The sequence below is a fragment of the Canis lupus genome, chromosome 26 (assembly GCF_048164855.1).
Source record: "Canis lupus baileyi chromosome 26, mCanLup2.hap1, whole genome shotgun sequence".
Taxonomy (NCBI): Eukaryota; Metazoa; Chordata; class Mammalia; order Carnivora; family Canidae; genus Canis; species Canis lupus.
Window position 1 is genome coordinate 31,232,478 of NC_132863.1, and position 25,351 is coordinate 31,257,828.

Consider the following 25,351-nt stretch of genomic DNA (forward strand, 5'->3'; position numbering starts at 1 on the left):
GAGGAGCCGCGCAGGCGGAGGCCGCCGGGGGCCGCAGGTCTGAAGGCCCGACAGGCCGCGCTCAGGCCCGGGGGCCGCTCCGGAGGACGGGGCCGTCGAGCGCCCGCCACGCTCGCCGCAGGGGCGGGACGGACGAGGGTCCGGCGGTCGCAGGAGCGGCCTGCGGGGCAGCCCCGAGCGGCCCAAGGGGCGGGGCGGGGCAGGCCTGCTGTCCGTCAAAGCCCGCCAGCCAATCCGCAGGCTGCCCCGCCCCCGCCCCGCCCCGGAGAGGGTGCGCGGAGGGCCCGCCTCCGCCGCCGCCGCCGCCGCCGCCGCTGCCCCCGCCGCCGCCGCCGCCGCCGCCGCCGCCGCCGCCGCCGCGGGTGTGAGGCGGCCCGGCCTGGCCTGGCTGGCTCCCTCCGCCGGGCAGCCGCCCAGGTAACCGGGCTCGGCCGGCGGGCCGGGGCGCTCTGCACCCTCACCTTTCCTCCCGGCCGCCGCGCGGGCAGCGGGCTGAGGGAGCGGCTGCGGCCGGGCCTGTGCGGGACAGCGGGCCGGGCGACCGCCCGTGCGTGTGCGACTGACTGACGGGCCGGCGCGGGGCTGCCGCCGCGTGACGGGGCCGGCCGGGGCGGCGTGAGGAGGGCGGCGGACGGAGCCGCGGGAGCGCGAGCGGCGGGCGCGCCCCCGCCGCCATTGCGCCCCGCGTCCCTGCCTGGGCCTGTCCGGGGGTCGCGGGGCGCAGGCGCGGCGGGAGGCGGGCGGGGGTCCTCTCCACGGGCGCGCGGGCGCCTTTGTTCCCGGCGCGCGGGCCGGGGCGGGGCCTGAGGAGCCGCCCCGCCCCCCGCCTCAGGCCCCGCCCCGTCTCCGCCCGCAGGAGCCGCCGCCGGGCCCGCTCGCGGGCCGCCTCAGCCGCCTCAGCCGCCGCCGCCGCCGCCGCCGCCGCCGCCGCCGCCTGCTCCCGCCGGCCGGGCCTCCGCCCCCAGCGCCGGAGCCATGGCGGGCGCCGCTTCCCCCTGCGCCAACGGCTGCGGGCCCGGCGCGCCCTCGGACGCCGAGGTGCTGCACCTCTGCCGCAGCCTCGAGGTGGGCACCGTCATGACTTTGTTCTACTCCAAGAAGTCGCAGCGGCCGGAGCGGAAGACCTTCCAGGTCAAGCTGGAGACGCGGCAGATCACGTGGAGCCGTGGCGCCGACAAGATCGAGGGGGCCAGTAAGTGCGCCCGCTCCCTGGGGCCCGCGCGAGTCCGCTCCCGCTCCCGCTCCCGCGCGCCCCGCCGCCTCTGGAGTGACTTGGGTGAACTTTGGGGCCCTCCCCCGCAGCCTCCGGGCCCCGCCCCCGCCCCCGCCCCGGCCCCGGTGGTCCTCCGTCACCTGACAGGACACCCCCTCCCCCAGCCCGGGGGGTGCTCCAGGCGCTGCGCCCGGAGGCCTAAGAATCCCAGCGGGTTGGGGCCGGCGGGGCAGGCGTCGGGGGTGCCCCCCCCCCCCCCGGCAGTGCTGGTGACTGGGGCGAGGGAAGCCCAGGCGGCGGCAGCCCACCCGGCCCCAGAATCGGGGGCCAGGCCGGACGGTCATCGCCCACCACCTTTTTTCCCCAGAAGAGTAGTCGTGGTGAAACTTTCTGGGCCCCCCGGGCTGGGCTCCATTTGCAAAGGAACCTTTGGGTTCCCTGAGTAGAATTTAGGCAGATGTTGGGGTAGGGCTGGCTTTGGGTCAGAGCCGGGCCTGCCCCCCCCGCCCCCCTCTCCTCTCTCTCTCCCTCTCGGAGAGGGTGCAAGGTGGTCTTGTTTGGTTTGGAAAAGCCTGAGGGAAGGCAGCGGCTGCTTTTTCCCGCTGCTGCTTTTGTCTCGAAGCTGAATTTTAGAGGTCTGCGTGGGTGGGCCGACACTCAAAGCCAGGACCCGGACTCTTGGTAAAGAGGCCAGGCTTCTCTTACCCTTGGAAGCACATCCTCAAGAGCGTGGCCCAGAAAGGCCACCCTCCGTGCCTTAGAGTCAGGTACTTTCGAGAGTGTGCAGCCAATTTTGGGTCTAGCCCTTTGTGTCCTGCGTCCTGTGCTGCGTGGCCACGGGGAGCTGGGAGCGGCTACCTTTGGTTTCCTGCTGCTTGGCCTTCTCAGGCCTGAACTTGGCTGCTTTGGGACAGATCTCAGGAGGAGGGAATTGGGGATTTTGAAAAAGCCCAGATCCTTTCAGTGTTACTACACTTAATGCATCCCTGTGCTGTGGCCGGGTGGGCACCCAGCTCTGCCCTCCATTCCCCCACCTTCAAGTGTGAGAGGTAGTGTGTCTGCAACCCTAGGTTGTGGGTTGCTTCCTGCAAGGACTCCCCCCAGAGACTCAGAACTAGGTCCATGTGGAGGAGGGGCGTCAGGAAGTGACACCCCCATGGGAAGGCCCTACAGACCTTGGGTATCGTGTACATGTGTGTAGATGGGTGAGGAGATTGGGAGGAAGGAAAGTCTTGTGGTGAAGCAGCCACCCTCAACTACAAACTCCAGATCTGATACAGCTGCTGAACTCAGAAATGGCAACTGCCTTCCGCTGTGCCTCCATCAGCCCTGCCAGCTATGGAGAGAAGATTTTAGTGATTCGAGAGACTGGATTCCAAAATTGTGGAATGATAGACACTGCAGAGAGCCAGATAGATAGTCCTGGGGACTTCACCCAGGCATCAAGACTTCCAGGCACAGCCTCTTCCTTGCTTTTATAGTGCTCCCTATGCTCTGCTCAGTTGGTGGCACTGACCAGAGGTTCCCCAGTAGAGATTTCCTGGGTAACAGACTGCACTTCAAACCATGCATGTGATCAGCAGGCAGTACGTGCAGCTCTGTGGTTGAAGACAAGGCTGGATTTGAAGCCCATTGATTAGTTGTGGGCCACTTGCTTATCTAGCTAGTTACTTATTTTCTCTGAGCTTAGTTTATCTATAGAGTAGGAATGGTAAAATATATGCTATATATGGTTGCTCTGGAGATTAAATGAGAATTGGTGTAAAACATGTAGCACAGTGCTTGATACATTGTAAATGTTTAATAAGTGTGAGCTGTTTTTAATAATAACAATAGAAGTAAAAGAGTGTGACTGCCCTCCTCCATCCTGGACTATGAATGTTGAGGGAGGTGGACTATGGCTGTAGGAGAGCATGAGGGTATAGGGAGGGAGGAGGATGGGAACCAAGTTCACATTTCACTTAAAGGGAGGAAATGGTTTTGTTTTGCTTTAACTCCTCTCCTCACCCACCCACCTATCATACGTAGAATAGTACATGACAGTAAAATCATGGAGTAAATCTAGAGAGATTTGCACATCTGACTCTCGGGTGTGACTTGACTTATTTGTAAGTTGGGGCCTGAACAGAGGGATGTGGGGAAGAGTGAGTCTAGTCCGTGGTGTCTCAGGTCTTTGGGGGTTGGTGACAGGAATGCAGGGGATCCTATGGCCCCCAGCTCCCAGGGTAGGTCAGCTAGAGAAATACAGATTCAGTGATCTCATCAGCTGCAAGTGTAGGCAAAGAATATAGGAGCCTTGGCCCTTTGATTTTGGAGGCCCAGGTTGAAGGAGTCTGAGTAAAAATGCTAGTAGATGCTTGTGTAGGGTTCACACATTGTAAATGGAGCTTCTCACTGAAGCTCGCCCACTTCTGCCCATTCGTGGTATACTTTGTTGGTGACTTCTGATCCTTGCAGCCCCCCTACCCTACCCCCCCCCACAGGCTCTGAGGAAGGTTGGGCTGCCAGCTGTGTCCCCTACCATCTGGCCTTTTCCTGCTGACTCTGCCAGGGTTCCATGTAGTGCTTGTAGTCTGGCCAAGGAGAGAGAGGCACTGTGGACCTGCAGGAGGGATGCTGTGGTTCAAGGAAATGCGCAGCACTCAACGTGTCAGACCTCATTCTGACCTAACCCCATCCCTTCTCACTTTATCGCTTGTGAAGTGGGGCTGGCACTTGCTGATTTCTAGGATGGTAGTTTGGCTTAAAAGAGGGGTGGGGAAGTGCTTTGGTACTAGTTGTCCTGGTGATGTGACAGGAACCAGGTTGATGTTTGGCTTTTTATGTTGCAGATACTGACTTAAGTGAATACAAAGCAATTACTTCCTGTTCACTGCTACAGAGACTTTTCGGCATATTTTCTTGGCTAATCTTCACAAGGGTCCTGGAGGTAGGGGGCTGTGTCTGCCATGGGATCATAGTACCAGTATGTGACAGCCTCAACTGGACCCAGCTCCCCAGTCATTGACTGGCCATCCCAAGAGGACTCTCAGCTCCAGGGTTGTGCTGCCCCTGGGCCTCAGGCCACATGCCTAGTTGTCTCTGTTGCTCCTCTAAGGAGAAATTTTTGTGCCTGGACCTGCATTATAGACCCTTAGCCTCTCTAGGTTCTGGCTCTACACTTTTCCTTCTGATGCCTTTCTGGGGTGAGTAGATTCAGTCAAAAGTCATTGTGGGCATCATGGCCTAGGTGGAGGCTCCATGGAGGGCTCTGAGTGACAGCCATGCTCATCACTGAGGACTTTTGAAGGCTCACACTTTCCTCTTTGATCCTTCCCTACTCTTCTAGATGCTGGGCCCCCTTAGGTGGTGAATGAAAACCAGGTCCTTCCCCTCAAGGAAACTAAAACAGACAATAATTCCTAGTCGTACCTTTGATGGGGTGGGGAGGTACTGGTGGCAGAAGAGCGCAAACTGCCCAGACAAGGCAGTCAGGCTCAGAAGGTGATGTTGGGGCCAGTTGTCTGGGGCTTGACCTCTGTGGCTGTCAGGCTGATGAGGAGACAGATTGTGAAGCCTGCTCTGCCGCCTGGGCCTGAGGTCCCTGAGGCAGGCAGGCGGGTGTCGCAGGGGTTTTCTTTGTACTGGCTGATTGCTCCCAGTGGGAAAGGGGCAAAAACACGTGTCCGGATCTGCAAAGCTAGCCATCCCTGCCTGTGTGTTTCCTGTCTGACTATAGTTTTTCCAGGGGAAGTCAGACCTCCTAGTGTTTCCTCAACACCCAAGCCTTGCTCCAGTGTGTGGGTTTCCAGACCAGCTCTGCCAGTGCACCCCCTCCAGCTGGGGCACTCTTTCCTGTGAACCTGCGAAAGGAGCCTGTTGCACAGATGACTAGAGAAGCTGAGCACACCCAATGTTGCCCCCCCACCACACACACACACACACACCTCCAGCTGAGGAGAGTCCCAGAGAAGTGGGGGTGCATTGGAGGAGGGGAATGTTCTTGCATACCTTGTGGAGTGCTTTGTTCAGGGAAGCATGGTGCCCATGCTTTCCTCTGCAGGGGGCGGGGTGGGGTGGTGTCCTTGAGAACAGTATAGTAACAGGTGACCAGACTCTAGGCAGAGCCAAGGATAAAGAATGGCTGTGAGCAGTTTAGGTAATTGACCCACAGTAACTGGAGATTTGTGCCTAGAGTCAGTCTGACTTGGGTTCAAGACAATGTGTGTGTGTTTGTGTGTCTGTGTATGTGTGTATACTGGCCAGAGATCTTGGCCACTAACCTTGTTTTGTGTAGTTTCTTGAAATGAGGGGCATTTATTTGTTCCATAAATACTGTTTGAACACCCCTATTTGCCCAGTGCTAGGCACTAAAGGTGAATAAGACATGGACTGTGCCCTTGAGGAACTCCCACATTCTTGGAAGAGACAGAATTGGGAACATATAATTATAACCATGTGTGTGGTATGTACCATAATAAAGGTCTATACCAAGAGCCCTGTGAGTGCATAGTAGTGAGCTGTCTTAGTGAGCTGTGGTTGAGAGGAGAGAGCCAGGTCAGGCTTCAGAGCTGCTGGGGGGCACGGGGGGAATTGCGGGGTGACTTGTGAGCTGTTCCTTGACTGATTGAGGAACTTGCCTGTGCCCAGGTTGAACATGGGGGATCCCTGTGCAGGTTCAGGTATGTATTTAGTGCGGTAGAGGTAAGGCTGGGGCTCGTTGGGAGCAGTTTAGGGAAGGCCACAGGGTGCCATGCTCTTGGGTTATACTCTATTCTGTCAGCAGAGGCTCAAGGAGGGCTGTCTTGCATTTTATCTGGGAGAGGGTGAGGGAAACCAGTAAAGCCACTGCAGTTTGCAGGAGAGAGCTGATGAGCAGGGGCAAGACTTCCTCTCAGGCAGGGCAGGGATGCAGCAGAGGTGGAGGGTGGGTCCTGAGAGATGAGCCAGTGGAGCACAGTAGTTTAGCATTTGGGTTCTGAACTCAGACTGAGTAGGTTGTGCCACTTAACTTGCTTTGTGATCTTGAGTGTGTGATTTTCTCTCTGAGCTCTTTGTCTACAAAAAGGGGGTATAGTAACAGTTTGTCTCATAAGGGTTTTTTGAAGATTGAGGAAAATCTTCATAGAGTGCTTCACATGGAGTATGGTGTGTTGGGAGCTCTGACAGAGGAGGATGAAGATTAAGTTCCCCAGGAGGACCCAGTAGTGAAGGGAGCCCATGTACCTGTCACATTGAGGGGCTGGAGCCTGGCCACCAAGCCTTTGATTGGGAGATGAAGAGGCCCACCCACTTTCTCACTCCAAGCTCTCAGCAGCCCCGCTGTTGTCAGGGGGCTCGTTCCAGCTGCTGACTTTTCAAGGTGACACAGCAGCTGGCTGAAAGCAGCTGCTATGGTATCATATTGGCCTATTTCCCCGTGTCTTGCCCTGATAAATGCTATCTGAGCACATTGGTTAAAGACCCCTCTCTTCTAGGACATGCTTTAATGCCATCACCTCAGTATGATAAGACCAGTCTCTGCCTCTCCTGTCACTGTTTGTATCACTCTTCATTAACTCATGGCACCTCTTCCCATTCTGTAATCTTTCCTCTGATGTGGTTTCAAAGAGGTCAGAGATGGATAAGTTGGAGGAAGTGAGACCTACCTAATGTTGCAAACGCCTGATAGGAGGGGATGGGAGACTTTTCCTCCCGGTCTCTACTCCCTTAGAACTGGAGAAGTCAGTGGGGACTCGGAGGAGAGTCTGGGGAGAAATGAGGATGAGAGAGGAGGAGGGGAATGTGCTGGTGCTCCGTGCAGAATGCTTTGTTCAGAGAAGCATGGTCCCCGTGCTTCCCTGGAGGGAACTCAGAGCAATATGGTAACAGATGATAAGACTAGGCAGAGCCAAGGTGATGAGTGGCCTCAAGCAGCTGTTGGTAATTGGGCTCCATATGACTGAAAATTTGTGGCGAGGGTCAGATTTGGGTTCGAGTCTCAGCTCTTCTTGGGACGTTGGATGAGTAACTTTAACCTATCTGGAACTGATTTTCAGCTATAAAAGTAATTTCTTCCTCACAGAGCTGTATATTAAAATAGTGAAATGAGGTCGTATAGGACAGTAAGAGATTTCATATGAAAGTGCTCTCTGCACAGCATTTCGCACTCATGGGCAGTTAATAAGTATTTGTTTACTTTGCTTTCACCTTAGCTAACTACAGAGCTCCAGTTTTTTTTTTTTTCCTTCTTTTTTTAAAATATTTTATTTATTTTTTCATGAGATACAGAGAGAAAGAGAGGCAGAGACACAGGCAGAGGGAGAAGCAGGCTCCCCGTGGGGAGCCCGGTGCAGGACTCGATCCCAGGACCCCAGATCATGACCCAGGCCAAAGGCAGATGCTCAATCACTGAGCCACCCAGGCATCCCCAGAACTCCAGTTCTTTGCACCACCAGGTGTGGCCACTGGTGGCTCTTCTGACAGTCTGGGCTAGAAGTCTGTTTCCTGCTTGTTTTCTTTGTTCCCTCCGAGTCTGTGCACAGAGGGCTGGGGCATGAGGAAAATCCGATATTTCTCCTAGTGCAGTAGAGTTCATGGAACATATTCTCATCTGTGGTGTTGAGTGCTGCCACAGCTCCATGAATCAAGGGAGGGCAAAAATGGTTAGCCGTCTCTTACAGATGAGAAACCAAGGTTCCCCCGGGTAAGGTCACACAAGTTTATGGCAATGCTGGGATCAGAGCCTAGGATCTCTGATTCCCACTACAATATTTGGGTTATTTTTCTACTCTTGAGAAAATGACAAGAAGATAGGACCAGCATGTTTTTTTTATGTGGACAGAGTGATCTGATCTCCACTCTGCCTTCTGGCCCAGTGTGCTGTTTGACTAGCCCAGGCTTCTGTCTGTGGACAAACTGGACCTAGACTCTGCCTCTAGGTTATCTGCTGCCTTCATCTTACCTGACACTCCCATCAAGAAGCTTTCCCACACTCTTGCTGGGGGTGAAGGCAGCAGGTGATCTGAGGTAGGGGGACAGAAGAGCCCTGCTCTGACTTGTTACTGTTCATGATGATGACTGCACCTGAGCCTCTGCAGGGACCTGGAGACCTGGGGCGCCATGCTCATGGTACTCTGAGAAGGGCCTCTCCAGGATCCTTGATGACAAGTTCAAGTGCATACATTCATCCATCGTGTTGCTTCATTTGCCTGTATTTACTGTGGGTGTGCTTCTGTGTGTTGGGCCTGGTAAGCTGGACATGAGAACTGCAACCTCTGGCTTGTTCAAGTGGTAGTAGGCCTGTGCCCCGGTGTGCTTTATCACTGTAACTACTCTTTCCTTGAAACAATAAAGAACTCCCAAACCCCAACCTTCTTGGGTCTTTTGTGGCACACTGAACAGACTAGACACCGCTGTGCTTCCCTGGCTTTGGACTCTGGCATTTGTTGACATGCCAGGCACCACAGAGTCCAGTAATAAATATAAAGATTAAGATAGGTATAGCCAGAAAAGACAGCAGCAGCCAGACAGAAAAAGTATTTACAGGGCCTGGAGAGTGCCATGGAGAAAACCAACCAGAAGCTGTTCTGTCAGGAGAGGTGAGGATGTGCTCTGATAATGAGCAACCCCAGATCTCTCAGTTGCAGACAACAGCTGAGGCTCATTTTTCACTTATACTACATGTGTGTGACCATGACAAGCCACTCCACTTATTCCTAGAGAATGGCCTTAGTGGCTCTGAGTCAGACTCCTGGTGCAGGGCCTAAACACTCGACAAACTAGGCTGGAGAGGGCTTCGGACAACAGAGGCTGGGGAGACCTTCATTTCCATGGCTTGGTGTGGGCAGTGGCGTGGGTGGCTATGCTATTGTGGCAGATAGACTGCTGCCTTCGTATCTGGGCTCTCTGCAATAGGTACCTTTGTGTTTAGGCTTAAGGTATGCTAGCTGTGCCTCTGCCTAATTGTCATCTCCCTGCTGTGCCCCACCTTGAGCTGCTCCTGAGCCTACTTTGTGACAGTCACAGCTCTCTTGCTGTCACCCCTGAGGTAGAGCCTCTCATTGCCTCCTCACAGCATTCTTAGAGCTCTTTGGCTAGATAATGCTGCTGTCTTCACAGGGAGCCTCAGGAGAGGTAGAGAACTATGGGAGAGGGGGCCTTCTGTGGATACTCTGGAGTTGAGGGAAGAGGCATTGGGGACGTGGTTGCTTTGGGGAGTCTGTGGTCCCAGGAGATGGGGCTCTGAGAGTCTCTGCTTGCTATCCTCACTTAGTTCTTAACATTCTCCCTCCTCTCCTTGTAACACTAGTTCCTTTCGAGGTGGTGCTTGGCTAGCCTTTAAGAGGCTGCAGTGGCTGTATGCCCAGGCACAAGTACTAGCTCTCTCCCCCACTCATCACCTCCTAGGAACCGGGCCCATCCTGGGGGAAGCAGGGAGGGCTCCTTTTTATAGCCACATGTAGGCTTTGTGTATAGGCTCTGCTGCTTCCTTCCGGGCCCTTCCCGGTGTTGGCGGGTGGCCCTGGCTTCAGCAGGACTCAGGATGCAGAATAAATGGGCGGGGCTTTCTCTTGCAGAAGACTGGCATCTCCATTTCTGAGCCCCTGCCTGGCACAGAGGAGCCTGGGGTTAGCAAGGTAGAAAAGGAGGTGGCTTGATCTTTGATCCTGGGAGGCTTGCAATCTAGAACATGCAGAAAACCATGAAAGCCGGGAGCCAGCAGGAGACAGCTGTGCCTGAAGTACTGTAGAACCTAAGGGTCCAGACACAATCAGCTTCCTCTCTGTCGCAGCCCATCCTGCCCTTGTGGCGTCCCTCCTCCTGCTGCCTGGCAAGCCAGCATTGGTTAGAGAATCTGTACAAAGGCTGTGAGGTGCCTGGGAGCAAGGCGTGGGCATGGTGAAGAGTGGGTGGTCTGACGGAAGCTCCAAGCCCTGGCAGTGAACACTGATGAGATTGGTGAGGGGCTGGGCCACAGCAAGTTTGACCACTTGTTTGTGTGAGATCTAATTCTAACTCAGTAGGGGTGGGCTGTTCACTTTGGGGTTAGCTTCCTGTTTTCTTGGACACCTGGGGATATGGCTGAGCTGAAATGTCCTGAGGGAAGTACTCGTTTAAGGGATGCCTCCAGGTCACAGTGTCCTTGGTTTAGCCTTGTCCTTGGCGGGAGTAGGGCATTGACCACACTGGGCCTTTGGCTGTTAAGCTATGGGTGTGTGGTGGGTGAATTCTAACCCCATGGGACTGAGTGACTTCAGCCTCAAGGCCCCAGGAATGCGGGCCGAGTTCATAGAGTGACTATGGGAAGGAGAAGAGGAGGTGGCCACAGGTCCCAAAGGCTTTTCAGCCTGCTGGGGGCAGGAAGTCAGCTGGGGCGCAGGGGCTCTGGAGACCTCTTACCCCCATTCCACCTGATGGCCCTCCCCTGTTAGGAGGCAGCTCTTCTCTTTCTACCCTGGTTATTCTACCCAAAGCAGCCTTAGAAACACTGAGCGCACACACACACACACACACACACACACACACACACACACACAAAAGAAAAAAGAAAGAAAGAAACACTGAGCACATCTACCAAGGAGGTTAGAAAGGGAAATGTAGGGACGCCTGGGTGGCTTAGTGGTTGGGTGTCTGCTTTTGGCTCAGGGCTTGATCCTGAGAGCTGGGATCAAGTCCCACATCAGGCTCCTCCTGGGGGGCCTGCTTCTCCCTCTGCCTGTGTCTCCGCCTCTGTCTCTCTCACGAATAAATAAATAAAATCTTAAAAAAAAAAAAAGGGTAATGTATGTCACTTTGTCAAGGATTTTACTCGGGGCCTCTTGAGGCTGACAGTGAAATACAGAGAACATCCCCTCTAATGACAATGGAACACCTGGTGCCTGTACCATTTCCATAAGGATGTCCTGGTCCCTGGCCTGAGAATTGGCCCATACTGGAAGGATGAAGCTCTGCAGGCTAGAGTGGGAGGCAACAAGGAGCTTATTGGGGGAGGTGAGGCCAGAAACTGTCTTAAGAGGGTAGAATGGAAATTTACCCTCTAAATTTAATTTTAGGAAATTAAAATCAGGAAGGAGAAGTCCCAAGGTAGTCATTCTTCTTGACAGGGGAGGCAGCTTCGAAGAATCCTAGCTGGGCTTCCTGGGGAGGCAGTGAGTTCCCAGTCACCTTGGAGTGAGGTCATCAAGCAACAGGGCCTTGCCTCCCCAGGAAGCAAAAGGAGGACAAGTAAAGTGCCTTGGCTTGGGCTGGTGTGGCCAGATGCTGAAGGGTGGTTGGGCCCAGCAGCTCTGTAATGGGAAAGGCCTAGTGGGGTGTGCAGAAGAGGGTGTCTGGGTGACCACACCTTGCCCTCATGACTTCCTTCATTGCTTAGCAGGTCTCCAACCTCCTGGTCAAAGTTGACTCTGCTGGGAGGTTAAGGGCTGGTGTCACCCCCATGCACCTCCACCATCTCCCTCCTACCTCCTGCCTCTAAGATGGAGCAGGGTGTGTGGTGGTGGTAACTCGGAAACTGAAGAGGCGGGGAGCCAGGGCTGGCCTGGGGCTTCCCAAGGAGCTCTGCAGAGGAGGCCTCTACTGTCCCCTCCCTGTTCTCCCACTTTAGCCCCTGTTCCTTAGATCTTCAGTCAGAGGCCCCTATTTTTTCCTTGGGGGAGGGAGACCCCAGATTTTTCTATCTTCTAATGTATTCCATTTCCTGCTATTCCCTGAGTGGGACCTTAAAGCTGACCAGGCATGGCCCTTGCCCTCAAGGAGCTCACACTCTTTTGGAGAAGATTGTCATTCAGACAGCCTTAAAATACACACAGGGTTCCCACTCATTTAAATGCTTAGTAAACATGGTCATGACAAAGTCAGTAGTAGGGGGCTCGTCCAAGGATTAGATTGGAGATGGTGAGAGAAAAGGAGATGCTAAAGGATGGTTCTTAAGTTTCCTGTTTATAACTTGGGGGTGATGCTGTTAGCTGACCCAAGAAGTATGGCAGGAGGCCTGGGTTTTGGTGAGAGAGTATTAAAGAGTGTGTTTGAGGGAATCTGTTTGGTTTGTTTGGTTTAAGGGATTGACTTTGAGGTGTTGTTGAGGCGAGCAGGTGGAGGTGTCAAGTAGGCAGTTGGACTGACGGAGCTGAAGCTTAGAGGTGAGTACTGGTTGTTAAGAGGAGGCACTGAAATCTGTTGGCGTTGTCGACTGACTGGGAGGAGGTAGAGCATTGGGAAAGGAGAGGACCTTGGCCTCGGCCTTGACAAAGGCCAGCATGTAATGCAGATAGGCCTGAAGCCCAAGAAGAAGAGGGAAACCAGAAGAAGTCATGAGAGAAGCCAAGAGCAGAGCTTCAAGGAGGAGGGAGGGTATGGTTGACCATGTGGATTGCTCTCGGGGTTAGGAAAGAGGATGGAAAAGTGACTTCCATTCAGTGTTCTTATTCCCCACCTGCCCTAAATATATTGTGTGGGTGTTGGTGGTGGGGAGACACACATTTCATTAGACTTTTGAGATCCTGGACACTTCTAGGAACTGGCCCTCTACCTGTCCTTAGCTGGGGCCCTGGTACACACAAGATATCTAGAAAATACTTGGGCAACAGCAGCCTTTGGTGGAGGCAGAGGTCAGGGTGCACAGGATCCCTGCCCTGGGGGGCTGACCCACGAACTGCCTGGGGGGGTTACATAGGCCTGTGCAGCAAAGCTGGGGCCAGCCCCTGTCTGTACTCCAGCTTTCCCCTGCTGTGGCATCAAAGGCCGGGGTGGGCTCACTGTCCCTCTCCCTCTTCCATGAAGCTGAATACCCTCCCCCCACCCCCAGCCCAACCACTCCAGTGATTCCTTGGCTTCCACGATCCCCTCTGCCTGACATGTGGGTCAGCCCTCCAGACCAGCCTTCTGCAGATCAATCTGAGAAATCCCAAGGAGCGCAGTTCACTTTCTCTGTGCTCCAGCACCACAGACATCTCCCTGTTGTTCCATCTTTGCACGACCTCATAGTTATCTACTTCCCCATCTGTTTCCTCCACCAGCCAGGGGCTTTTCTGAAGGGCAGGAACTCAAGTGCCTTATTGATCTCTGTTTACCCAGGACCCAACCCAGGGCCTGACATCAAGGAGATAGGTGCCTGGTATGTGTTTGAGTAGATGATGGAATGAATGAACAAGCATAATAGGCAACTGCTCAACTCTCTTCCGGTTTTGCATTCTCTGGGTGGGGCCTCCTTTCCCTTCCTTCCTTTGGGGCCTGGGCATGCTGTTCCCACCTCTGAAATGGGTGGGATTAGTCTAGTGTCATAGGCAAGACTGCCTGGGTAGTGTGAAGGCTCTGGGGCCATGCAGAGGGTCCCAGTTCTGCCATGAATCACCATGTGACTGGGTCAAGACCCTTTGGAGCCTCCATTTTCTCATTGCTCCAAAGAGGAGATTCATCTAGAATCTAGACTCTAGATGAGTCATGTGCTGGCAAGGATCCTTTACAGCTGTAACCTGAAGCAGTTAGTATATACAGGTTCAAGGTCCCATGTAGGAGGACCCTGCAGACCTCCATCCAGCTGTCTGAATGACTTTTTCCTGTTTATCAAGGTGGGAGAAGGCCCAGATGCTGGGTCAGGCCTGGCTGTTCTTCTCAGTCAGGTGCTGAGGGAGAAGTGACTGAGGAAACCCCAGCCAGAGAGGGAGATGCTGAGCTCTGCCCTGGTACACCCTGGACTCCCAGGGTTTAGCCAGATTTTCCTTGTGTACACCATGGGAAGGGGCTGTGGCCTCTCTCCTCTGCTGCTACACAGGAATAGGAAGGAGATAAGTCCCATCCTCACCTTTTCTTTGTTGCATAACCCTCTGACCCCAAGTCTCTCTGCTAGGAACCTTGTCTGTAAAATGGAGGTAGGTAGCTACCCACCCTCCACTTTTGACTTTCTCTGGTGAGATCTGGGAGCTGCTTCTGTTTCTGTTGGAAGGGAGGGAGGGGGAAGGTCATAGTCTCAGAACAGAGAGGGAAATGGACAGTGGGGAGTGTGTGCGTGGGTTGGGGGGTCTCTCATTCCTTCCAGAGGCCTCGGGTAGCATAGGAACCACTGGCGCATCCGATGCCACTGCTTCCAGCTGTGCTAGGTTCTTTTCCCACCTGTGTCTAGGTTCTGTCCTTGTTTCTCCTTGGGTTACTGCCTCCTTTCCCTTCACAGGTCTGAGGGCTCTATAAAAGCTGTATCTTCTAGTTGGTACAGCTACTCTGGGGACAGAGCCCCTTTGTTTTTGGCTCCCTCTGAAGGGGGCTCTGGGGTGCAGTGTCTGCCCTACCCTTGGGGCACCGTGCAGGAACCTGTGTGTAGGGGTGGCAGGGGTAGGGGGCGAGGAATTGGCCACAGAATATCACTTCCCCATGTGGCTTTCTTTCTCCAGTTGGCATCCTCTGAGTGAGAAGGCTCAGCTCCATTTGTGCTCCCTCACCCTGGGTGTGTAGTCTTTGGATGTTGAAAGGTAGCTGACTTGAGGGGTGGGGCAGCTGGGAATGGTGCATCTGTTTACCCCAGGCTATTTGGAGAGGGTAATGATGAGAGAGCATTTTGGGGGAAGACTTTTTAAGATTTTATTTTTAAGTAATCTATACACTCAGTGTGGGGTTCAAACTCATAACTCCAAGATCAGGAGTCACATGCTCTACTCACTGAACCAAGTGCCCCATTTGGGGGAAGATTTGCACACCTCTCCTGACCCCTGGGACTTGCTCTTCTAAATCTCCTGGTGGCCTTGCCTTAGAGCCAAACAGAGCAAGGGTGCTCAGGGAGCAGTGCCTTTTCTGCTCCTCAAAGCTTCATTAACTTCCGTGGTTCCCACCAGCTGCAGAAACATACGTGTGGGACTTCCAATGTTTCCAGATTGTCCTGGCTCTCAGAGGCCATGCCCCCCGCCCGCAACTACGACTGGTCCTTCTTTTTCCTGTCTCCATAGTAGACCTCACCAGCTTCTGCATTTGCATATTTGTTGTAGCTCCTCTGCCTTTGTTGCCCCCATTGTACCACCTCTTCAAGGAAGCCATCCCTGATACCATCTTTGAGAATTTGTGGCCTTTGCTGCCTTTGTTAGATAATGAACTCTGCAATCTTAACTCATGTGTTCATTCCTATTCCTTAGCACTCTGTATACATTTTGAGGCCTCCCCAGGATCTGGCTTTGGGGAATGAAGAGAAGAGTCCAATGTAGTTTCTTCCTTTAGGAGCTAGCTCACAGGCCAATGACCTAGATACCTGGCAGCACTAGACAATGTGACAAGATTGGTGGAACACCAGGTATACCACTGGCCTGGGCCTGACAGAGACTTACATGAGAAGATAGGCCTGGCAGGTGTAGAGGCTTGGAGGGAGTAGGGTAGGCTGAGAGCTGAGGGGCTGGGGTCCTTGCAGCTCGTTGCCTTGATTGGACCTGGCCCCTTTTGAGGAGGAATAGGCTTTCCCTACCTTCTCCCAATGTGCTCTGCGGGGCTGGGCACACAGACCTGGAGAGGATCTTGGGGGTTCATATCTCGGGATTTGGGGTAATGAAAACCTCCAGAGGGGAAGGGATCTCTCCAGGTAACATTCACTTAGCTCTTTCAAGCTCTCTAGTTTAAAAAAACAAACAAAAAGAACCCTTCATGTTTACCATGAGTTGAAATTTTTTTAAGTTGCCAAATGTACATACATGTATTTCTGTATGGGTAATTTCTATTGCAGTTTACATCAATTAGTTTACATACTTTGTAAAAGGAAGATGATCTCTTAAAAATATTTCAATGAAAGTATGTTTCGTGTCCAGAAATTTGTGATATGTGCCACTTCTGGTTTTTTGCTGTGCTGGTGGTGGTATTTTTGGCTCTATGTTCGTTTGTGGGGGACGGGCGGGGGCAGGGGGCAAATTTTCAGTATGTCCTCTCGTCTCTTTCTGGTGATACTGCCTTGTTGTCTCTTCCTGAGATCTCACAGTTGTCCAGGGAAGAAGGGGCTGGTGAAGAGTGGTGATCTAGTTTTGCAGATGAGGGAAATGAGGCTCAGAAGTGGAGCTGTGCCTCCCCCCGTCTTGCCAGTGCTCTGTGCTCATGGTTCTCTGTACCTTCTCCTTGTCTGAGGGGTGGTTAATTGGCCAGTAGGTTTGGAGGACCTCTATCTGTGTAGGGCTGTTTGGAAGGTGCCTTCACTGGGGCAGGGGATGCTGGGATACTGGTTCCTGACCAAGAAATGTGGGTCTAATTTAGAATCTTGGATTTGATACTGGGCTCCCTTCTAACCCTTCCAGGGCCTGCCATGGTCAGAGTCTGATATGGGGCAGGATTGGCTGGCTCTCACGAACCATAGTCTTTAAGATACCCTGGAAAAGACTTGGTGCCCCACCCTTGCTACCCCCTTTCTCTTCTTCCCTGGGGTTCCCGTTGTCCCAGGACTTCCCCTGGTCTACAGGAATGCTGCTTCTGTGCATCTCCCTGTCATGGTTATCCTGATGCACTGGGCAAGAGGATGACTAGTGGGCACTTGTGGCTCAGCCTGATACCTGGGAGGGGTTGAGAAACAGGATTCTAAAACCAGAAGAGCCCTACCCTCAGAAGAACCTAGCATAGGTCATTGTCTTCAGTCCCTTCACAGACTGCAGACTGGCTGCCTGCCATTGAGCTCGTCCCCTTCCTGGCACCCTGTCCTCTCCTTACCTAGTAGAGTGGGTGCTGTCCCAGGCTTGGGGACCTACTTTCCTTCAAAAGGGAAGTCCTGAGAGCAGCAACAGTACTCTTTGCTGGGTGGGAGCCCACCTCCCAAAGTGCTTGGGATCAGTTGTGTGGCTCAGATGAGGAAACTGAGGCTCTTAAAGGGAAAGCATCTGCCGTTACTAGTCTGTCCTGAAGGCAGTCTCTCCAGGCCTGACTGACCTGGGCACTCTGCTTTGAGTAACTGCTGATCTCTAGTCTCCATGGTCTCCGACAAGATGCCTATCCCTGGGTCAAGAAAAGAGACAAGGGAGGATTTCTTTGCCTGGTCATGCAAGCTTTCGTTTTGCAAATTCAGTCTTGTGGATTCTGCTTCTCTGCTTAGAGCTGGCCCCTGCCACTAGGCTACAGGAGGCATGTTTCCTTCTGCCTAAAAATCAAAACAGAAACCAATCCAAGGTTGGGGGTGGTCAAGGCAAGACAGGCTTGACCCTTCCATGTGACTATCTTTATGTAGTTATATGTAAATGGTTAATGGCTGTCCCACCCCTAACAAAAACCTTCACTTTATCCATGACCTGCCGGAGAGGCCCAGCTATATGTTTGGAAACAGGATTTGAAAATTGATCTTTGTGATTTCATTTTTTTTTTTAAGATTTTATTTTTATTCTTGATAGAAAGAGAGAGAGAGAAAGAGAGAGAGGGAGAAGCAGGATCCATGCGGGGAGCCCAACGCGGGACCCGATCCTGGGACTCTAGGATCACGCCCTGGGCCAAAGACAGACGCCAAACCGCTGAGCCACCCCAATCTTTGTGATTTCAAATCTGTTAGTCTCCCGTTCTAATACCCCATCATAGGTGAGGTGGTAGGGTGCTGTGGCTACAGCTGACTGGGTGCTGCAGGCTCAGGACGTGGCCTCTGGCTTAGAGCATGTCTGCATGCACTGATCTGAACTCTGGCTTCTGGAGCCTCACCCCTTCATGGTGCCCCATCCCTGCAAGACCCCCTTTGAGCTAGGGAAATCGTTGCTTGGATTCCTTCCCTTGGGCTGAGGCAACCTCTCCTGGGTTCAGGTGCACCTCCAGCAAAGCCCTGGCATGTGGCTGCAATTATCCCCCTGCTGCTGGCTTGTCTAGGCTTCATGTTGATGCACTAGATGCACAGGGGTCACACTCCTTCAGACATCACTGGGATCATTGATTCCTGCAGGGCCCTTACTGCAACCCTGTGAGGCAAGAGGAATTCCAAGTTTGCTGTTGGGGAAATGGAGGCCAAACGAGTGAAGGCTTGTTTAGGTCTGCACAGCTAGGATTGAAGACCTGCATGGTTCTCCTCTGCTAGGTGTGAGCAGCCTTCAGAAAGGGGACAGTTAGAGCAGGCTTCCTGAAGGAGCAAGAGGAGGCAGGTTGTCACCAGGACCCTCAAGCTTCTGCCCAGAACACCAGGCAGCCTGGCCATCAGAAAGTCCTCAGCTCTCAGAGCTGGCCTGGGATGCCATTCCTGGCCCAGCATGAGTCATCCCTCATTACCCCAAAGCCTCTTGAGGAGGACTGGTCTCTGTATCTTTATGAGATTGTGTGGGTGATTAAGTCTTGTGTCTACCATGGCCATGCTTGGTATGGTGATACTCATGCTATTCCTGAAGCATGGGCCTCAGGGACCCAGTCCTTGGAGGAATGAACACAGCATGCCTCTGGATGGGCTGAGCTGGCCAGATGGTGCTGATGGAATCCTAGGCCCTCTCAGATTGGGGTGAGCTTGAAGATGGCCCTTTGACATTGGTCAAGCCCTACACTCTCTTCTGCTACACAGGAGGCTAGCCTGGCTCCCTGGTTGTGGGAATCTGCCCTTGTCCCTCAAAGAGTTCCCCTGTCTCCAGCCTAGCAAGGACCTCTCAGTACCCTGGCTTTTCTTTTCCCCAGTGTTCCTTGAACGTTGTTTTCCCATGGTTCTGAGTGGGGAACGAGTGCTGGGTCACAGGTCTCTGGGAACAGGGTGCTACTCTCCTGTTCTTCTAAGCAGTTCTCTCCTCCTAAAGCTCCCAGGTCCTGGGAGGGTCTCTGTCTCACTGCAGTTCTGATTGAGATAGCTAGGGTAACTTGGCTTCCCACCCCCCACCCCCAACCTATTCCCAACTAGGGCAGAGGCCATGCCTGTCCTAGTGAGTGTCCTCCCCTGATGGCAGTCCCTGGGGGACCAGCCCTGGCTCTCTCAGGAAAGGTGACCCTTCTGTGTTTGTCTGGGAGGCAATAAGATGGAAAGTGGGGTTGGGAGGTGGCACAGGAAATGGCTTTTAAAAGCGTAGTAGAGCATCTCACCCTGATGTCACATCCTTTCAGCTTGCCATTGGTTTGATGCGCTTCGACGGCATTAGGACCAGGCTGGCACTTCATTATGGGGGTTGGGGTACAAGGGACCAGGTATGGCCAAGCAGGACCTTGGGAAGCTTGGACTCCTGGCCTGGACATGCTCTGTACCTGTTTGGTTCCTGTCTTGAGCAGGATCCTGATCTGCCTCCAGCCTGGTGTCATAGGAATGTGCCCAGGAGCACAGGGCAGGCCAGAGGTTCTCCTGGGACCTGCTGGCAGTATGTGTGTGTGTGTGTGTGTGTGTGTGTGTGTGTGTGTGTGTGTGCGCGCGCGCAAGTGTGCATGCATGCCTGTGCAGCTACATGTGTCCTAACCTCAGGCTTTGAACTGACCCTCTAGCTACCTGCCAAGCAGTAGCCATGTCATGGGTTACTTCTAATGATGGGCAGGGAATTGAGAGGAGGGGCCCAGGCTGTGGAGCACTCAGACCCCGGCCTAGATGCATTTGTGTTTGTGAGGTTGTGTGCCTGTGTGAGAGGTGTGGGAGGGGATGACAGCAGCTCTGCACCGGAAAAGCATACTGGTTTCTGTTTCAAAGGGCAGGGTTTGTGGTTATTCTGCAGTTTCTGATCTGGGCATTTCCCCTGTTCGGCTCCTCCTTCCATCCTTGGAAACTATCTTCTCGGGCTGCGTTTTTGTGACTCAGTTCCCCCCACTCTCCCTGTTTCTACCTGAGTATAACTTATTTTTAAAACTTGACTCCCATTTTGTGGCCCCTCTTCTTACCTGTGTGCCTACTTTTTTCATTTGCTTATTCAGCCCTTCAGCCAGTAATGCACGGGCCCTGCCTGGCCTGGGAGAGATGAGGAATGTTCACACATGTGGTGTCATGAGGAGTCAAGGGCATGATACTGCAGGAGGGTGCTTCTGAGTTGGGTCTTCGGTGGTAGAGAATGGAGCCTGAGAGGTAGACAGTCCACCCTTGGGACCAGGATGAAGTGGGGGACACAAAGCACTGGCTGTTCTTGCCCTTGGTCCAACTTAGTTTAGATGGAGGAGAGAAGATGAGAGGGAAGAACTGGGAATGAAAATCACTGATCCTCACCAGGAAGGCTTTGAAGGCCTTAGAAGAAACGTATTCTCCTTAGTAAGCAATCACAAGAGGGTCAGAACAGTGTGACAAAGATTCAGGAAACTTAAGAAGAGTGGCCCATTGGTGAAGAGGACTGGGCAGGGGCAGGGCTGCTGGCAGGGAAGGTAGGGCTTTCAGTGGGAAGACCAGGCCTGAGGGGTTGATGAAGGCAAGGGAGCAAGGAGAGCAGGGTCCAGTGAGAACCAGTAATGTTGTGGTGGGGAGCTGGGGTTGGAGCTAGACACAGTGCCTCTGAGGTGGGCTAGTTGGAGCACAGCTGTGGCTAGAAGGAGTAGGAAGAGAGCTTGGAGATTTGGGCCCTTTGGGACATTCTAGCCAGGGTCATACACAGTTTGGGCTGGGAGGGCTCTGCAGTGGATGCTAGCCAGGCAATGTGCTGGCACTGCTCCTGGCTCCAGATCTTCCGGGCCAGTCTTGTTTGAGAGCATTAGAAGGGGCTCTGGTGCCAAGGGAGTACTCAGGAAGAGTCCTCTCTGGTGGCTCAGCCAGGTTTATTCTGTTTGAACAGCTTCTCCCTAAATCTGTCTTGTCTCTCTATCTGGCTTGGAAAATCTTCCCCCTGTCCAGGATCTCAGCCAGCACTGGGGGATCCTGTGGGTGATACCTAGCAGGGAGGGAGGGAGGGAGCAGGAAACCTGCACTGAGCTCCTATGTGCCACATACCGGGCTGGACACTTTGTTGATCTTACCAGCACCCTCACCGTTATTTGTTACCTGTGTTAACAGATGAAGGTGCGGGATCAGAGCAGTTATCACTGTGTTATCACACAGCTAATGGTAGGTAGACCTGGGATTCTAGTCCAGGCAGTCTGGTCCCAGAGTCCATGCATATTTTTTCTACCACCCTGCCTTCTAGAAAAATTCAGTTGACTTTATATATGGTAAAACTGAGACTAGGAGAAGTTAAGCAAGTCACTTAGCATCATTTCCCTTGTTAGTGGACATGGCAGGTTTTCTGCCATTCAGCCCTGTGTGCTTTCCCGATCTGTGCTGTGTGAGGGCAGAGGAGCACATGCAGGCCCTTTGACAGCCAGGATCAGGAAACTTACCTTTGGATAGCCACTGCCTTGGGGGACCAGGCCTCTTGCTGAGACTTGCTCAATAATTTTTGGGGTGGTGGGCCATTTCAGGGGGGTATCAGTTCTCTGGGCCTGATCCCTCATTCCTCCCACGGATCCTGAGACATCTTTGGATCTGCTTTGCCCTACCTTTGGACTTTACAATTTGGTTTGTGTACTTTGTGTCAGGAAGTAGTCCTCACAGAACAGCTTTATGCCCTCCCCAGTTCTCTTTCTCGAGTCTAGCCTTTATTCAGGTCAGAGAGATCTGCCTCCATTCTCAGCAAGGGAAGGTACACAGGATGGGGGTCCCTGCTCTCCCCAGACAGCTCAACTTCTAGCAGAGGTCTGTCCTCAGACTCAGCCTAGCTCTCTTTTATCACCAATGGGATGGTGAGTACTCTTGGCTCTGCTCCTTGATGAAGTGTCTCCGTTTGTGGTCCTTCCCTAAGGGAGAGCCTGGGAATGAGTGAAGAAACCAGGCTGCCCTCATTTCAGCATTGACTCAGAGACCCCAGCCTGACCTTGGCTTCTTCTCTACCTTCCTAAGTTGACATTCGAGAAATCAAGGAGATCCGCCCAGGGAAGACCTCACGGGATTTTGATCGCTACCAAGAGGACCCTGCTTTCCGACCAGACCAGTCACACTGCTTCGTCATCCTGTATGGGATGGAATTCCGCCTGAAGACTCTGAGCCTGCAAGGTAGGAGTCAAGGTGCTGGAGGAGGCTTTACTGGCTCTACTGGCTCCTGGCTCAGCAGGAAGCGTGTGTCCTCAGCTCTGTTCTTTACCCCTTGATCACAGCTACATCTGAGGATGAAGTGAACATGTGGATCAAGGGTTTAACTTGGCTGATGGAGGATACATTGCAGGCAGCCACACCTCTGCAGATTGAGAGGTAAGAACTGCTTCTGACATGGTTAGGGTTAGGGGCATTAGGTTCTAGGAAGCAGAGGCAAGGACACAGGTCTTTGTGCCCAGGCACTGCCTACTGACCTCCCCAGACCTAGTCCAGCTGGAGAATCAGTTCTCACCTCAGGCTCCTCTCCCACCAGGTGGCTGCGGAAGCAGTTCTACTCAGTGGATCGGAATCGTGAGGATCGGTAGGTTTGGGGCTGTGGCTCTAACCCAGCTGGTGGGTTGGGGCAGCCAGAACAGTAGCTGTGCCCTGAGCAGCTGCCTGGAGAACCAGAGGACCTAGGGGGCCTACCTCTAGTAGGGCTGGTGGGGGTAGGCAAGTGATTCTGGCACAGATAACTTCCTGCAGAAAGGCCCCTGTGATGGCCTTAGCACACATTAGTGAGGGAGGCCAAGGAGAGAGACAGGAAATGCAGAGTGGCTCTGGGTGTCCTGCAGAGAGGGTTAGCCTGGCTTTAGTGTGGGAGAGAGTGCCTGGAAGCTCACAGCTTTGAGGCTACTGTGTGACAGCCAGAGGGGCCAAGAAAAGATAGGGGACAAAGATCAGTTCATGGTGAGGGCTTCTGACTTGCCGTGAAAGAGCTGGAAAACCACGGAGGGTTTTGAAAGGAAGTGTCCCGTGACTGGACTTTGGTTGCACAGGACTGCCAACTGTTGCTGGGGAGTCCAGGGCTTGGCAGAGCTGGTGAGCTCGGGCAGGCAGCTGCTTCAGCATTTTGGGTGGAAGATGAGAGGGTTTGGGTCAGGGTGGAGGGTGATAGCCAGTGGTCAGATTTGGTCTGTACCGTATTTTGAAGGTAAGAGTCCAATAGAATTTCTTAACATTGATTTTGGTGTGCAAGAGAAAGAGAGCAGTCCCAGGGTAACAGTAAACTTTTTGGCTGGAGCATCTGGAAAGGTGGAGCTCCATTGACGAAGATGGGCAAGGCCATGGGAATAGCACATCTGGGGGAGTTTAGGGGTGGGATACATTTGAGCCGTGTTAGGTTTTATGATGCCCTTAGACATCCAGGTAGACACGTTGCCTTGGCTGGTGGGTAGTGTGTGTTTAAGGGAGAAGTTGGGGCAGGAGATGTTCCCTTGGGAGCGTAGAGATGATCCTTATATATAGGCCATGAGGTTGGGGATCACCCCATACTGGTAGCAAGAAAAAAAAAGAGGGACAGTAGCTGATCCTAGGTCACTTGGACATTGGGGATCAGGCAGGTAAAGAGGAGCTAGCCAAAGGAAGTAGCAGCTTGTGAGGTAAGAGAAAAGCCTGGAAGATAGAGTTTGGAAGTTCCAGGAGGGCGGGAGTGGTCAGTTGTGCCAGGCATTGTCAAGTGTGTTGAAGACAGGTACCCCTTGGACTTGACAGCGCAGAGGTTGTTGGTAACCTTGAGGAGAGGGGAAGGCAGTTCAGGGAAGGAAAGGGAACATGGATGGCTCCCTCAAGGTGCTGCTGTGAAAGAGAGCAGAGAAGGGAGTGGTAGTTGGAGAGATTGTCAGCAGAGTCAAGACAGGTGTTTTGGTGGAACAGATAATAGCTTGCTTGAAATGCTGATGGCATAGAGTCCACAAAGGAAGCATTTGGTGATGCAGCAAGTTTCCTAACCTGCAAAGGAAGAACCTGACAGCCTCCCTCCTGGGTGCCTGCACAGAGCAAGCACTTGCTGAACCACAGTTGCCAGTAGCAGCCAGGAGCATACAGTGTAGTACTGAGTTCTGGAGGAGAGTTTTGATACTGCCTGCAAGGCTCTTGGGCACGACAGTGGGAGGCACCCTCTAGGAGAGAAGGCCTCCCTTTCCCCCATCTGTTCCATCCTTTTGCCAGGCCCAGCAGTATCCCGTGGTCCCACATCCTGGGCAGGGCACTCTGGAGGGCAGGGACACTTCCTTGTCAGACCCCAGGAGAGTGTCTAGTCACCAGCAGGAAATACCCCTCTGCTACCCCCATTCCCCAATGCCAGGTGCTGAGGCACAAATTCCCAGCATTTTCAGGGTCGCTAGTCAGGAATGTATGAGTGAGCTGTGCGGGGCCTGGAGGCTCAGCAGGGGAGGCTGTCTCCTGTGTCCTGGGTGAGCCATAAGCCCCTAGGATTGTTGCAGGGGCTAGAGGGTAACAGGCTTGAGTGCTGAGACCTAAAGATTGGCTCCCCTGACCCACCCCACTGAGCCTGTTCACTCCTTTCTTGCCAGAATCATGACCTTTTTCTTTGCTCAGATGAGGAGACTGAGCCCCAGAGAAAGGAGGGGGGATTTCCCTTGATTGCCCAAAGGGTTCTGGTTTAGCCTCAGCCTCAGGACTCCAGGTGCCAGGGGAGTATTTACCTATCCAGCCCCAGGTGGGCTCAGCCCACAAGTCAGAGGTCCTGAGATGTTGGGCCAGGCCCCAGGGGATGTCCCTGTTTCCTCAGTATATCAGCCAAGGACTTGAAGAACATGCTGTCCCAGGTCAACTACCGGGTTCCCAACATGCGCTTCCTCCGAGAGCGTCTGACGGTGAGGACCCCTGTGCTATCTGCAGGCAGTAGGGGCGGCCTGGGAGCTCCTGGCTGTGGGCCTGACCAGAGTCCTGCCCTATCCATGTAGGACCTGGAGCAGCGCAGCAGTGACATCACCTACGGGCAGTTTGCTCAGCTGTACCGCAGCCTCATGTACAGCGCCCAGAAGACGGTGCATGAGCCACCTGCCCTCCCTTGGCCCTTGCCCCCAACCTCCTGCCCCAGCCCCTGCCCCACCCACATCAGCCCCGCTGCCCTGCTTGAGGGCGTTTGGGTGTCATCTCTCCAGCTGTTCTCCTCTGGAGGCCTCCCCCTGTCTGTTGCCCTGGCCTTTCTTCTTGAAAGCCCTTCCCCCATGTGGCCTCCCAGGGGCTCTGGCTCTGACCAGCTTCTGTCTCCTGCAGATGGACCTCCCCTTCTTGGAAGCCAGTGCCCTGAGGTTTGCTTTGAAGCGGGGCGGCAGGGTTCTCCCCCGGGCCTCCTCCATCTCTCCCTTGGTGATGCCTGGTCCAGGTGGGAGGCATTGGGAGGGGATGAGTCATGCTGGACCCTTTGGGACAACTCTGCTGGGTGGGAGCTGGACTCTGCCTTCCATGGGGCCCCT

The 25,351-nt window shown here is 53.7% G+C and overlaps 1 protein-coding gene across 4 annotated transcripts in view; it reads left to right on the top strand.

The window, feature by feature from the left end:
- Positions 1 to 948: 948 nt before the first annotated feature.
- PLCG1 (phospholipase C gamma 1) overlaps positions 949 to 25,351 on the top strand; it is a 36,269-nt gene continuing 11,866 nt past the window's right edge. For 2 of the 4 annotated variants that reach the window (XM_072801024.1, XM_072801025.1), the window contains exons 1-7: positions 949 to 1,192; positions 21,897 to 22,049; positions 22,151 to 22,244; positions 22,402 to 22,449; positions 24,661 to 24,745; positions 24,836 to 24,919; positions 25,152 to 25,186. In XM_072801024.1, coding sequence (XP_072657125.1) covers positions 976 to 1,192; positions 21,897 to 22,049; positions 22,151 to 22,244; positions 22,402 to 22,449; positions 24,661 to 24,745; positions 24,836 to 24,919; positions 25,152 to 25,186 — 716 coding nt within the window. In that variant the 5' untranslated portion in view covers positions 949 to 975. The remainder of the gene's footprint in view (positions 1,193 to 21,896; positions 22,050 to 22,150; positions 22,245 to 22,401; positions 22,450 to 24,660; positions 24,746 to 24,835; positions 24,920 to 25,151; positions 25,187 to 25,351) is intronic. The other 2 variants (XM_072801026.1, XM_072801027.1) reach the window with 2 other exon arrangements.